Source organism: Archocentrus centrarchus, chromosome 21 (genome assembly GCF_007364275.1).
Source record: "Archocentrus centrarchus isolate MPI-CPG fArcCen1 chromosome 21, fArcCen1, whole genome shotgun sequence".
NCBI lineage: Eukaryota > Metazoa > Chordata > Actinopteri > Cichliformes > Cichlidae > Archocentrus > Archocentrus centrarchus.
In genome coordinates this window covers 29,916,282-29,928,872 of record NC_044366.1, presented here as the reverse complement: position 1 = coordinate 29,928,872, position 12,591 = coordinate 29,916,282, and the positions used below count along the sequence as shown (strand labels likewise).

Here is a 12,591-nt window from a genome sequence, read left to right as displayed (position 1 = left end):
ACAGAATCCTTTCCACACATACTATGTCAATCATGTCATGTCATAACCTGTTAAATACCCATCTCTGACCAGTCTGAGTTATCAGAAGCCTCCAAACGCCAGTTCCATTGCCCACAAAAGTCTCCATGTCCATAGAACAAATCAGAATGCAAGATCGGACCATGTTAATATTTTCAGCACTGCACTGCACTGAGGAGCCGGCTTTTGTTGGTGATGGTCAACACAGCTGAATGTGAGTCTAGTGTTGTTTTGTGTTGAGAAAATGTTCGCCGACCAAACTTGTCTTAATTAAAAGAAGTAAAAGTTGTAACGTGATTCCCATCCGTGAACCTGCGGAAGGATCGTTACTGGCTGCCAAGTGCACTCCCCAGCCTGTGCGGTGCTCCCGTCTCTTTTGCTGTGAAGATCTCTCACACGGTCTGCGCGCGTGGGGGAACAGATGGTGGTGGTGGCTCGGTGGCTCAGCATTTACCCTGTGCAGGTGGGGATGTCCATTCCTTGGTTGTCACGAACCCCATGGCCTGGTATCTACCATTCTGTTATTGTTAAAATAATTGTGCTGTGATTTTTTTTGCCATTGTGGTTGTATTGTGTGAATCTATGTAGAAATCTTTTTTACTCATAGTCTGATATTTGCACCTTTTGCCTTCATTCACACAGGGCAGAGGATGGACTAAAATTTATCATAGGATCCAGGTAAAAACAAGTGTCCAGACAGATTTAGCGGGTTTTGCATCTGAACTCTTCATGTTTCTATATTCACTTAAAAACAACAACAACAACAACAATAACAAAAACACCTTCTAAAAAATGGATGTGTGTGCATAGACAAACATGTAACTTTTTATTGTTTCACAACTGCACACAATGGCAGTGTTGACATAACAGAGAACATGTAAGTGCAAGACTTGCACATCACATCATTAAAAATAGTATAAATTTGAAAGGAAAATTTATTTATCAAATGATAATATATTATTTAGGATACAATTCCTTACAAGATGTCCTATTTGTTTACGAGAGCATCTGGCACTCACAGTGTCTGCAGAGAAAAATTCCCTTGGACAAATGTAGTTGATGGTCCCTGGTTGTCATGGTCCTGGGCCGTCTGCCCAGCATTTTGTGTTTAGTTCTGTCTTCCCTGAGTTTTGTTGTTTTTCAGTTGTTTTGATACGTTTGTTCCCCTCGTCCCTGTCTCCCCTGCTCCATGTTCTTGTCATGATGTCTTGTCCCTGACCTCCTGTGTTTTCATGTTGAGTTTATTCCTAGTGTTGTGACTAGTCTGTGTCTCTGCCCCGTGTCTGTGTGCCAGTCCCCCGTATGTAGTCTGCGTGCGCCTTGGTTAGTCACTTCCTGTATTATTTTGACAGTCGTATGTTCCCTGTGCTTTGTGTTTAGTTTTGCTTCCCATGTTGTTAGTTTCATTTGCTTCACCTGTTGTTCCCTGCTGTTTCCTCTTGCCCTGATTACCCAGTGTGTACTTAAGCCCTCAGTTTTGTTTTGTTCTCTGTCGCGTCGTCTTCAGTGTTCCCTCGCTGTGTGTCTCCCTGCTCCTCCTCAGGTTTTTGTTTAGTTCCTTCCCAGTATAGGTTTGTTTTGTATTTTTCCAATAAATCCTGTTTGTTTGAGTCTGCATCCTGGGGTCCAATTCTGCCTGCCACACACACACGCCATGACAGAACGACGCGAACATTTCAAAGACCCCGCGGACTCAGACCTGCGTGAACGGCAGCTAGCTGTGCAAGCTCACCTGCAGGAAGTGGTGAGGAGGAAGCCGTGGCTGGCTCCCGAGTATGAGGGACAGCTCCGCCGCTCTCACCGCGCTTGGGGAGACTCCAGCTGGGTTAAAGGGTCTCCGCGTCAGAGCTTGCCGCTCTCTCCACCTCCGCCGCCACAGCCCTGTTCATCAGCCGCACTGCAGCAACCGCCCGATACCATTGCCCCACCTCTGCCCCAGCCTTTAGGGATTAAGCTGGGCGGGTTCTCCCTGGCATCAGATTCGCCCCCGCCCGAACCTTTCGGGAAAAGGCTGGGCGGGCTCACTTCCTCATCAGACAGTCCTTTGCCTGCTGCTTCTCTTGCCAGCTCTGCTTCCCTTCCTCTCCCTAAGACGCGGAAGCAGCGCTCGCGATTCAGGAAGAGGAGCACGGAGCCAGCAACCCATGACAAGAAGCAGGAATCAGTCACTGTGAGAGAGATGTCCTGTATTGACTCTGCCAGCCCTCCAATGGATCCTGCAGATGCTTCCGTCTTCTTGGACCGGGAACTTGGGCCAGAGGTTCGAAGATTCTTCAGAATCTCCTCCCGGATTTATAACTGTACTGACTCGAAAGCCTTTTCCATTGGATTTTCTGCTGTGCTCAGTCTCTTAGACACCCACCCTCGCTTATTGCTGTCACCCACTATTGCCGGCTGGATGGCTTCTGCTGTTCGTGTGGAGGCACAGATTAGAGCACTGAACTCTCTGTCTTCAGCATCACCAGCAGCAGCACCACAGTTACCCACGCCGCCTGTACCACAGACCACTGTAGCAGCCTCCGAGCCACAGCAGTCAGAGCCCCCAGTGTTAGCTGCAGCAGCTCCTCAGCCACTCCCATCAGAGCCCCAGCTCCCTCAGTCAGCCTCTGTAGCTCTCCCCGCTTCAACTTCCCCAGTGCCAGCTCTCCCCGCTTCAGCTCCCTCAGCCTCAGCTTTCCCTAGCTCTCAGTCAGTTTCCACGCAGTCAGCTCTCCCTAGCTCTCAGCCTGCTCGCCCTCAGTCAGCAGCAGCTCCAGCCGCTCTAGTTCACCCTGCCTCAGCTTTGCCCCCTCCAGTGGTTTCTCTTTCTGTGATCCCCTTGGTCAGTTTAGTTTCACCTCCAGTCCCTTCATCTTCAGTTTTAGTCTCAGTCCCCTCTTCCTCAGTCACCTCAGTCCAGTCAGCTTCCCCGGTCCCCACAGCCAGTGCTTCAGCTTTGCCCCCTTCAGTGGCGTCACTTCCCTTAAATCCCTTGGTCTCTCCAATCAGTTTAGTTTCATCTTCAGTTCTAGTCGCAGTCTCCTCGGTTTCCTCTGTGCCCTCTGTCCCCGTAGTCCCTCAGGTCCCCGTAGTCCCTCAGGTCCCCGTAGTCCCTCAGGTCCCCGTAGTCCCTCAGGTCCCCGTAGTCCCTCAGGTCCCCGTAGTCCCTTACTCTACTTCCACTTCTGGTCCCTCAGTCCCTCAGTTCCCAGTAGTCCCTTCAGCTCTCCCTAGCGCCCGGCCTGCTTCCACGCAGCCGGCTCTCCCTAGCGCCCGGCCTGCTTCCACGCAGCCAGTCGTCTCCCGGCCTGCTTCCACGCAGCCAGTCGTCTCCCGGCCTGCTTCCACGCAGCCAGTCGTCTCCCGGCCTGCTTCCACGCAGCCAGTCGTCTCCCGGCCTGCTTCCACGCAGCCAGTCGTCTCCCGGCCTGCTTCCACGCAGCCAGTCGTCTCCCGGCCTGCTTCCACGCGGCCCCTAGTGCCAGTTCCCTTAGCTTCAGTCCCGTCAGTTTTGGTCCCTTTTGTTCCCTCCTCTGGTCCCTCAGCTCCTTTCGTTGTGGTTCCCCCTGCAGCCTCAGTCCCAGTCTCCTCTGTTCCTGCTCCCCCGACTCCAGTTTCCCCGCAGTCAGCTTCGGTCCCCTCACCTCTCCCGCAGTCAGCTTCGGTCCCCTCACCTCTCCCGCAGTCAGCTTTGGTCCCCTCACCTCTCCCGCAGTCAGCTTCCCCAGTGTCAGCTTCCCCGTCCTCAGCTTCCACACTCCTAGCTCCCTCCGTGTCAGCTCCCTCAGTGTCAGCCTTAGTTCCCTCCTGTACTTCCATTCCTGGTCCCTCGGTCCCCCTAGGTCCCTCAGCCTCCCTGCAGTCACAGTCCATAGCGTCAGCTCCCTCGCCCTCCATAGCGTCAGCTCCCTCGCCCTCCATAGCGTCAGCTCTCTCGCCCTCCATAGTGTTAGCTTCCACGCACCCACCATCACATGCACCTGGTCCATCCCCCAAGCAGCCCCAGCTGCTCAGTGAAGTAGCTGTGTGCCCTACACCGCAGACCCAGCCTGCACATTCGGAGCCTCACCTTGTAGGCCCCGTTCAGCCCAAGGGTCCGGCTCAGTCGGAGCCGTGTTTGAAGCCCAAGGGTTACGCTCAGTTGGAGCGTCGGGCTCGGTTCGAGCCTCCTGCCTCGTCTTGCCGCCGCCGCTTGGAGCGCGGTCGGCCCCCAGTCTGGTCTCCTCGCCGCCGCCGCCTGGAGCGCGGTCGGCCCTCAGTCTCGCCTCGCCGCCGCCGCCTGGAGCGCGGTCGGCCCTCAGTCTCGCCTCGCCGCCGCCGCCTGGAGCGCGGTCGGCCCTCAGTCTCGCCTCGCCGCCGCCGCCTGGAGCGCGGTCGGCCCTCAGCCGCGTCTCGCCGCCGCCGCCGCCTGGAGCGCGGTCGGCCCTCAGCCTCGTCTCGCCGCCGCCGCCGCCTGGAGCGCGGTCGGCCCTCAGCCTCGTCTCGCCGCCGCCGCCGCCTGGAGCGCGGTCGGCCCTCAGCCTCGTCTCGCCGCCGCCTGGAGCGCGGTCGGCCCTCAGTCTCGTCTCGCCGCTGCCGCCGCCTGGAGCGCGGTCGGCCCCCAGTCTCGTCTCCTCGCCGCCGCCGCCGCCTGGAGCGCGGTCGGCCCCCAGTCTCGTCTCCTCGCCGCCGCCGCTGGAGCCGCGGTCGGCCCCCAGTCTCGTCTCCTCGCCGCCGCCGCTGGAGCCGCGGTCGGCCCCCAGTCTCGTCTCCTCGCCGCCGCCGCTGGTGCCGCGGTCGGCCCCCTGCCACGACTCCTCGTCGCCGCCGCTGGTGCCGCGGTCGCCCGCCTGAGAGGTTTGGACTCTGCTTTTTGGCCCCTTGGCCTGGACGGCCCCCTGAACTATGGACTGTTTGTTCCCCCTGGCCGTTGCTCTTTTTGTTTCTGTTTTTGTCATAGCTCCTGAACTGTTCCTTGTTTTGACCCCCTGTTTTGGACATTGGAGCTCTCCGGCCTTGTGCCGTCGCTTTTTGTTTCATCCACTTGTTTTTTTTCTCATTCCTGTGTTTTGTCCCTGTTTTTGGACTTTGTCCCGGCCTTGTGCCCCTGCTGTTTTTGTTCTGACATTGTGATTTTTGATGTTTTGCTCCCTGCCTTTGTTGCTCCCTGCCTGGTTTTGTTTTTGTTCCGGTCCCTCCGTCCTGGTCCCCCGCCTCCCTCCCTGGTCTGGTTTTGTTTCCTGTTTTGGCCGTCGGGTGCCGGCCTTTGAGGGGGGGGTGCTGTCATGGTCCTGGGCCGTCTGCCCAGCATTTTGTGTTTAGTTCTGTCTTCCCTGAGTTTTGTTGTTTTTCAGTTGTTTTGATACGTTTGTTCCCCTCGTCCCTGTCTCCCCTGCTCCATGTTCTTGTCATGATGTCTTGTCCCTGACCTCCTGTGTTTTCATGTTGAGTTTATTCCTAGTGTTGTGACTAGTCTGTGTCTCTGCCCCGTGTCTGTGTGCCAGTCCCCCGTATGTAGTCTGCGTGCGCCTTGGTTAGTCACTTCCTGTATTATTTTGACAGTCGTATGTTCCCTGTGCTTTGTGTTTAGTTTTGCTTCCCATGTTGTTAGTTTCATTTGCTTCACCTGTTGTTCCCTGCTGTTTCCTCTTGCCCTGATTACCCAGTGTGTACTTAAGCCCTCAGTTTTGTTTTGTTCTCTGTCGCGTCGTCTTCAGTGTTCCCTCGCTGTGTGTCTCCCTGCTCCTCCTCAGGTTTTTGTTTAGTTCCTTCCCAGTATAGGTTTGTTTTGTATTTTTCCAATAAATCCTGTTTGTTTGAGTCTGCATCCTGGGGTCCAATTCTGCCTGCCACACACACACGCCATGACACTGGTCTAGGGTATCCCAGAATTATCGCAACAAATTCACCATCAAACATATATATATATATATATATATATATATATATATATATATATATATATATATATATATATATATATATATATATATATATATATATATGTATATATATATATATATATATATGTATATATATATGTATATATATATATATATATATATATATATATGTATACACCCAGAAGAAAACTTTCTTCTTACAAAGTTTTGAAGATGCTACCAAAGCCCCTTATGGATATGTTGGTGATAGACTTAACCCCTACATGTCCAGAGAAACTTGAAAAATCAGAGATACTGCTTGAACAGCTATAGTGTTTTTATTTTACGATGAAATAAATAATGTCTGCTTGGATAAAAAGAAACTTAGTATTGTTGAAAACACTGATTAGCAGCTCTACTAACCAGCAGATTTTCAACTTACTACCCATATTCTAACTGAGCTTTGCATTAACCTTTTTGAAGGAAATACACTGATTACACATAAGAACCTTAAACAACACAAGAAAAGCATTAGACCAATGACCAATTTAATTGATTAAAGTGATATATATATATATATATATATATATATATATATATATATATATATATATGTGTGTGTGTGTGTGTGTGTGTGTGTGTGTGTGTGTGTTTTTTCTTTCTTGTACTTCTATAGATACAATATACTTAGTTGAAAAATTTTCGGAATGACAGTTCAAATGAAAAGCATTTTGAATAACTGCAACAATCTGATTACAGAAAGAAATCACTGCAATTTAGCATTCAATTTGAATACAAGAATTTGTGCTGGCCTGAGAAAGAAGCCTTTTTAGGTGAACAGAAATTTCCTTCATTTTGAGCCCATATATGACTGGGTTAAACAAAGGATGATAGAGCACTATTTGTAAAGTCATTATTATACGTGCAGTTTTTGGAAAATCTGATTCCACTCGAGCTATACTTATATCATATACAAAAAACACAGTGAGACTGATTAAAACTAACAGGTGGGGTAAACAGGTCTCTGCAGCTTTCTTCCTAATTTCTTTACAACTTCGATAAGAAACTATAAATATTTTTGTGTATGTGAAAACTATGAAGAGCATAGGAAGTATTACAAGATCGAGTAAAGCAACCACACCAAATACAGTAATTAATCTTGGTCTTGCACACTGAAGAGTGTAAACTGCATTGTTACAAAATATTCCTTTTATATTAAAGTCACACAGTTTAGCTTCAGCACTCGCTATTGTTTGAACAGCAGAATGGCAAGAAGGAACCAGCCAAGCTAAGACCAGGAAAATACTCACAGTGGTTTTTGTCATGATGTTTGGATATTGCAGAGGTTTGCATATAGCCACATATCTGTCATAGGCCATGGCTGCTAAGAGAAAGAACTCCGACATGCCTAGAGTGTAAAACATAAAAAACTGAAAGAGACAGGCTGAATATGATGTGACTTGTTTTTCAGATAAAAAGTCAATCAGAAGTTTGGGGTAAATATTTGTACTGTAAAGAATACAGTTCAATAGCAAAGCTGCAATGAAAATGTACATAGGCTCATGAAGGTTTTTATGAGTCCAGATGAGATAAACAATCGTAGAATTACTGCAAATTATTAGAATATATAATATACACATAATACAAAAATAACCATATCTGTACTTGTTAACTTCTACATACCAGTCCAGAGTTACATATGTAACATTTAACTCTTTCTCCATTATTGTTTTCAAAGACAAAACTTTCAATCATGAAATAAATTGCAAGTATAAACAAGTATGAATGAAAACAACAAAACAAACAAAGAAAAACTGAATTATACAAACGTGCTGCCTGTGTTGTGTCCTATTCATAAAGCTATCTGAACTTGAAATGTACTCTTGGGGTACATTCATTAACCAAATGCACACAGTGAATCTGAGTCTGTGGAAGTTTATTTATCAGGTTTCTTCCTCCTCCTGGGAGAAGGAGGTCTGAAACAGCATTGTTCAGCTTTTTGTAACACTTTAGGTGTGTACAAGTAATGCGTGCTTTCTGTTCAACGTGAACATTCATCATGTTTTGTCATAACCTACAGTATAGCCTAGGAAAACATTGTTTGAGTCTGGTTTTATAATGTCTTGAATGTATTCAGGTTTCTACCTTATTTCCATGAGGAGCTCTTTTCTTCGATTATGTCAGAATAGAGTTTATTGGCCATTACAGGTAGTGGCCTTATGTTTTGTGTACATTGTTTTCAAACTACACTAGACACACTTGATCCTCAAAACAAATTTTCTAGTGCAAAATTTTACATGTGCATGTATCCATTCAACAGTCTTTCTACTTTTTAATTGTGCCATTGCTTGCTACTGAATCAAGTTTGATTTTTTCGTAATTTTGAAAATAACTTATGGATGTAAGTGTAAATTGTTATTTTTTTGATGCAGCAGTTTGGTAGCCCATGCTCATTTTCTCCTGTGGGAGACAATAAAGCAATTTCTGTTAAAGTCCGTATGCTGTACTCTCTTTGGACTTTTCCATTTCAATATAAATGTGAATTCCAGGGCAATTTGATTTAGGGTATTTATGTAAGTATTCAAAGTATATATAAAATGTACCAGCCTGCTGTGAAAAGATATATATACAGTCTCACAAATGAATTCACTGTATCAGGAACACAGTAGATTTGTGAAAAACAAATACATTTTTGTGTGCAGTACACAGAGGTGCTTTACAAAAAATATCTTGCCATCTTTATTTGGAATCCTAATTGGTGCATGCATGCCAACCTATTAACCAAATCCCACATAAATGTGTCTGAACCATTCAGACATTGTAATCTGTTCTCTAAAGCTTTAAAGTTAAACACAATATAACTACAATATAAACATACTAAGATATAAAAGCAGCAATAAGGCCAGCAGTCAGTGGCATTCACACTGAGTAGGGAGAGTTGAAGTACTGTGCAATTGAGAGTCAATTCAATTCAATTCAATTCAAGAAATGTAGGTCATAATACTCTCGGTGCCTCTGTAGAAGGTGATCAAGTGGACGGTGGGAAGACCTGCCTTCCTAAGCGGGTGGAGCCGCTGTTGGACCTTCTTGACGATGGCTGCAGTATTGCAGTATTTAAGTCTTCTGCCAGGTGGACTCAGAGAAACACAATGACAGTTGACAATGCTGGCCTTCTCCACAGCAGCCTTATTGATGGTCAGAGGACCATAGGTCTGTCTCCCGGGTTTTCTGAAACCCATCACTATCTGCTTTGTTTTTTCTAAAAGGTTGTGGGACCTGCTCCACAATGCCAATTGCTCCACCTACATTATTTCATCCTAGACAGTCTGTATGGTGCTGCATCTCCTGACATAAATGCTGTGTTTTTGGTTCTCAGCAGTGCACGCACTTCAGCACACATCCAGGGTTTGTCCTTGTTGGGACCTTCCCTTTCTTGGTTACCATATGAATTGAATCAATGTCTCATTCACTCCTGGCATACAACGTGATGTCATCCATGTAGAGGAGGTGGCTGATGTTTGCGCCAATCCCTAGCCAGTCTTGAACAGCATGTGGGGACACTTCATGGTGACTTTGGCTTGAATTTGGCCTGTAGTGTTGTTCTCCACTGAGTTCCTGATGAAGTCTCGTAGGTACCTGTTGATCTTGAATAGTTCTAAGCATGCCACAATCCATGTGTTTGGCATCAAGTCATAGGCTTTCTTGTAATCAATCCAGGCAGTGCACAGGCTGGTCAGTCTCATCCTACAGTCTTGAGTGACTGCTCTATCTACAGTAGCTGGGGTTTTGCACCTCTTGTATTACTCCCAAGTCCTTTCTGGGCCCCGCTCATGTATTGAACTATATGCCAGCTCATCTTAGCTGCTACGGAGCTTGAAAAATGTGACTGGACTTCTTTGAAGTTTCTTTAAGACATTTCACCTCTCATCTGAAAGGCTTCTTCAGTTCTAAAACCCAGTTGGTTGAGAATCCCAGATCCTTCAACCCCAGTGGGTGTTGAAGTACCCGAACATATATATCTATATCTAAAACTATATCTAGCCACCTATCCTGGATTTAATGAAATTTCTATCAGGGGCACATTATAGCAAACATAATCAACAGGAGACCACTGTTTTGAAAACAGGAAGAAGAGAAAGATAAGCTCTCTATCACCTCACTAGTTAAATTTTTGATAAAATAAGATATTTCCAATAAATTAACATTTTCCTTTAAAGCTACTTTTGGTCATCTGGATGATTTTTATACACTGAAAACACAGCACGTGAAATTTCATTCCACTCAGCCCACAACCCCTATGGGCCAAATAGAGTGCCGGCCACACACTGTTGACTGGGTGCTAAAGCTGTCTTTCATGGTAAGCAATTATTTTCAAGTGATTTTCCAGAAATTTCAAGATGTTTTTCAGATAAAATACATAATCAGGAGAAATCCAAAAGAGTGAAAAACAATAGTGCCTCCATCTTTATCCAGTGTTAATGCCAGTCAATGGGTCCCTGCCAAATGACGGTATCAGTGATTAATTAGGCAGGCCATCTGAATGACCTCTCCAGTAAAGGAAGGTTGTCTGATGCCCAACTTCCACAAACTGCATCTCCCACTAATCCACACGTAGGATTTTCCAACAGATGATTGTTCATTTAAAAAACAAACAATAACAAACATAAACCTTCTTGGCAATAAACAAAGACTTGGCATTTTTAGTTTATTTTCAATATAGAGTCAATATAGGCATAGACAATGAGGCTGTTGTGTGCTGAAGAGGTGTTCTGAAATGCATTTCCAGTCTTAAATTTTGTCATCAGTGACAAGGCCAAGTGTCTTCTGAGCAGGATAAATTAAAGACATGAACAAGTTAGCCCTGTTGAAAATCATCTCAATCAATGTGCTGAGATACGCCTTTTAAATTTCTTCCCGTCGAGAAAAAAAATCTCCCCGTGGCTGGGTATGCACTATAAAATTCTCTGAAAAATTAATTAATTGCTGCTATTAATTGAAATGCTTTGTAGGTCATAGCACTAAAATGCACACATTTTGGAACTAGAACATTACCCCAGAAAACATCCAATAAATTCTAAGTCGACGTTTGGTAGACATGTTTTTCAACCTTCCAAAATCACAAAAAATCTCCACCATTCTTGAAGCATGAATTTTGCCTAGACTAATACCGGAAAACATCCACCTTCGAAGACAATTTGTCTGTCAGCTGACATCGGCAGTCATTTACCATGTAGTGTATTGCCCAGTGCACTTAGCTTCTTCTCTGTGGAAAAACCCAAACCTCAAATGCAGGAAGTACTATGTAACCATAGTATCAGGATGTGAGGCTGTGTCCGTATTGGATTTGACTATGGTAGAAAAAATGGCAACCAGCGGTTCATTTCAGATTTCAGCCAATCAAGTTTACCTTGGACATAGCCAGAAAATCTCCAATATAAACAGCAGAGCTTTGCATATGACTACTACATGGCAATTCTCTGGTTATGGATTTGGCATCAGTTTGCCTTGGAAAGTTTGGACTCATATACTTTAGTTTGTGTCATGGCTACGTGTGTGGCATGCAGGATTGGACCGCAAATTGCAGACTCGCAGAGCAAAACTGAACTTAAATGTAGTTTATTGTGAAATGACAGTAAATTACAATTGCAGCTATACTGGAGCTGGTTGGTTGCCAGAACTAAACAACAAAAACTAAGGAGCAGGGAAGCAAGCAGTGAGCTAACATCAAGGACAACACGACAAGGGACCAGGGAAAAACACAGACAATATATACACAGGGGATAGCAAGGGAACAGGTGTGGAGCACAGGTGCAGGTAATCACAATAGACAAGACCAATAAGTAAAACTAAACACAGAGCACAAGAGACAAATCAGAATCAGAATCAGAATCAGAAGGTTTTTATTGCCATATGGGTGAACAGGTTCACAGCATTAGGAAATTGCTGCGGTACTTCGTGCTTACAGAAAAAAAAAAAAAACAAAAAAACAAAAAAACAAAAAACAAAAAACAAATAAGTATAAAAACTATAAGACAATATACAAGTATACAAATTGCAAATATACAGAGATATTAGAGCTTACAAAATATACAGTGCAGAGACTAATATTCCACTAATATGTACATCAGTGCAAACAGACAGGTGCATAGACATAGGGTCATCAGCGTTTGTGGAGGGTGGTGGTAACAGTCTTAGGGTAATTGTTCATGAGTCCAACAGCAGAGGGGAAGAAACTGTTCTTATGGCGGGAGGTTCTGGTCGGTATGGACCGTAGCCTCCTGCCTGAGGGGAGAGGGTCAAAAAGTCTGTGCCCAGGGTGAGAGTGGTCGGCTGTGATCCGACCTGCACGCCCCAGTGTCCTGGAGGTGTACAGGTCCTGGAGAGATGGGAGGTTACAGCCAATCACCTTCTCAGCAGAGTGCACAACGCGCTGTAGTCTCTGTTTGTCCCTAGTGGTGGCTCCAGCGTACCACACAGTGATGGAGGAGGTGAGGATGGACTCAATGATGGCAGTATAGAACTGCACCATGGTCCTTGCTGGCAAGTTGAATTTCTTCAACTGCCGCAGGAAGTACATCCTCTGCTGGGCCTTTTTGATGACAGAGGTGATGGTGGGCTCCCACTTGAGGTCCTGGGTGATGGTAGTTCCCAGGAAGCGAAAAGAGTCCACTGTGGTGATGGGGGTGTCAGTCAGGATGATGGAGGGTAGAGGGGCTGTGTGCTTCCTAAAGTC

General features: G+C 46.1%; 1 protein-coding gene across 1 annotated transcript; it reads right to left on the bottom strand.

The window, feature by feature from the left end:
* Positions 1-6,634: 6,634 nt before the first annotated feature.
* LOC115801129 (olfactory receptor 13C2-like) lies at positions 6,635-7,582 on the bottom strand. Its single transcript, XM_030758848.1, has one exon. The coding sequence runs from the start codon at positions 7,580-7,582 to the stop codon at positions 6,635-6,637; it is 948 nt and encodes a 315-aa protein (XP_030614708.1).
* Between the last annotated feature and the right edge of the window lie 5,009 nt (positions 7,583-12,591).

Excerpts from the sequence above, each read along its gene's own strand:
- LOC115801129 (XM_030758848.1), bottom strand. The coding sequence starts at position 7,582 with ATGGAGAAAGAGTTAAATGTTACATATGTAACTCTGGACTGGTATGTA.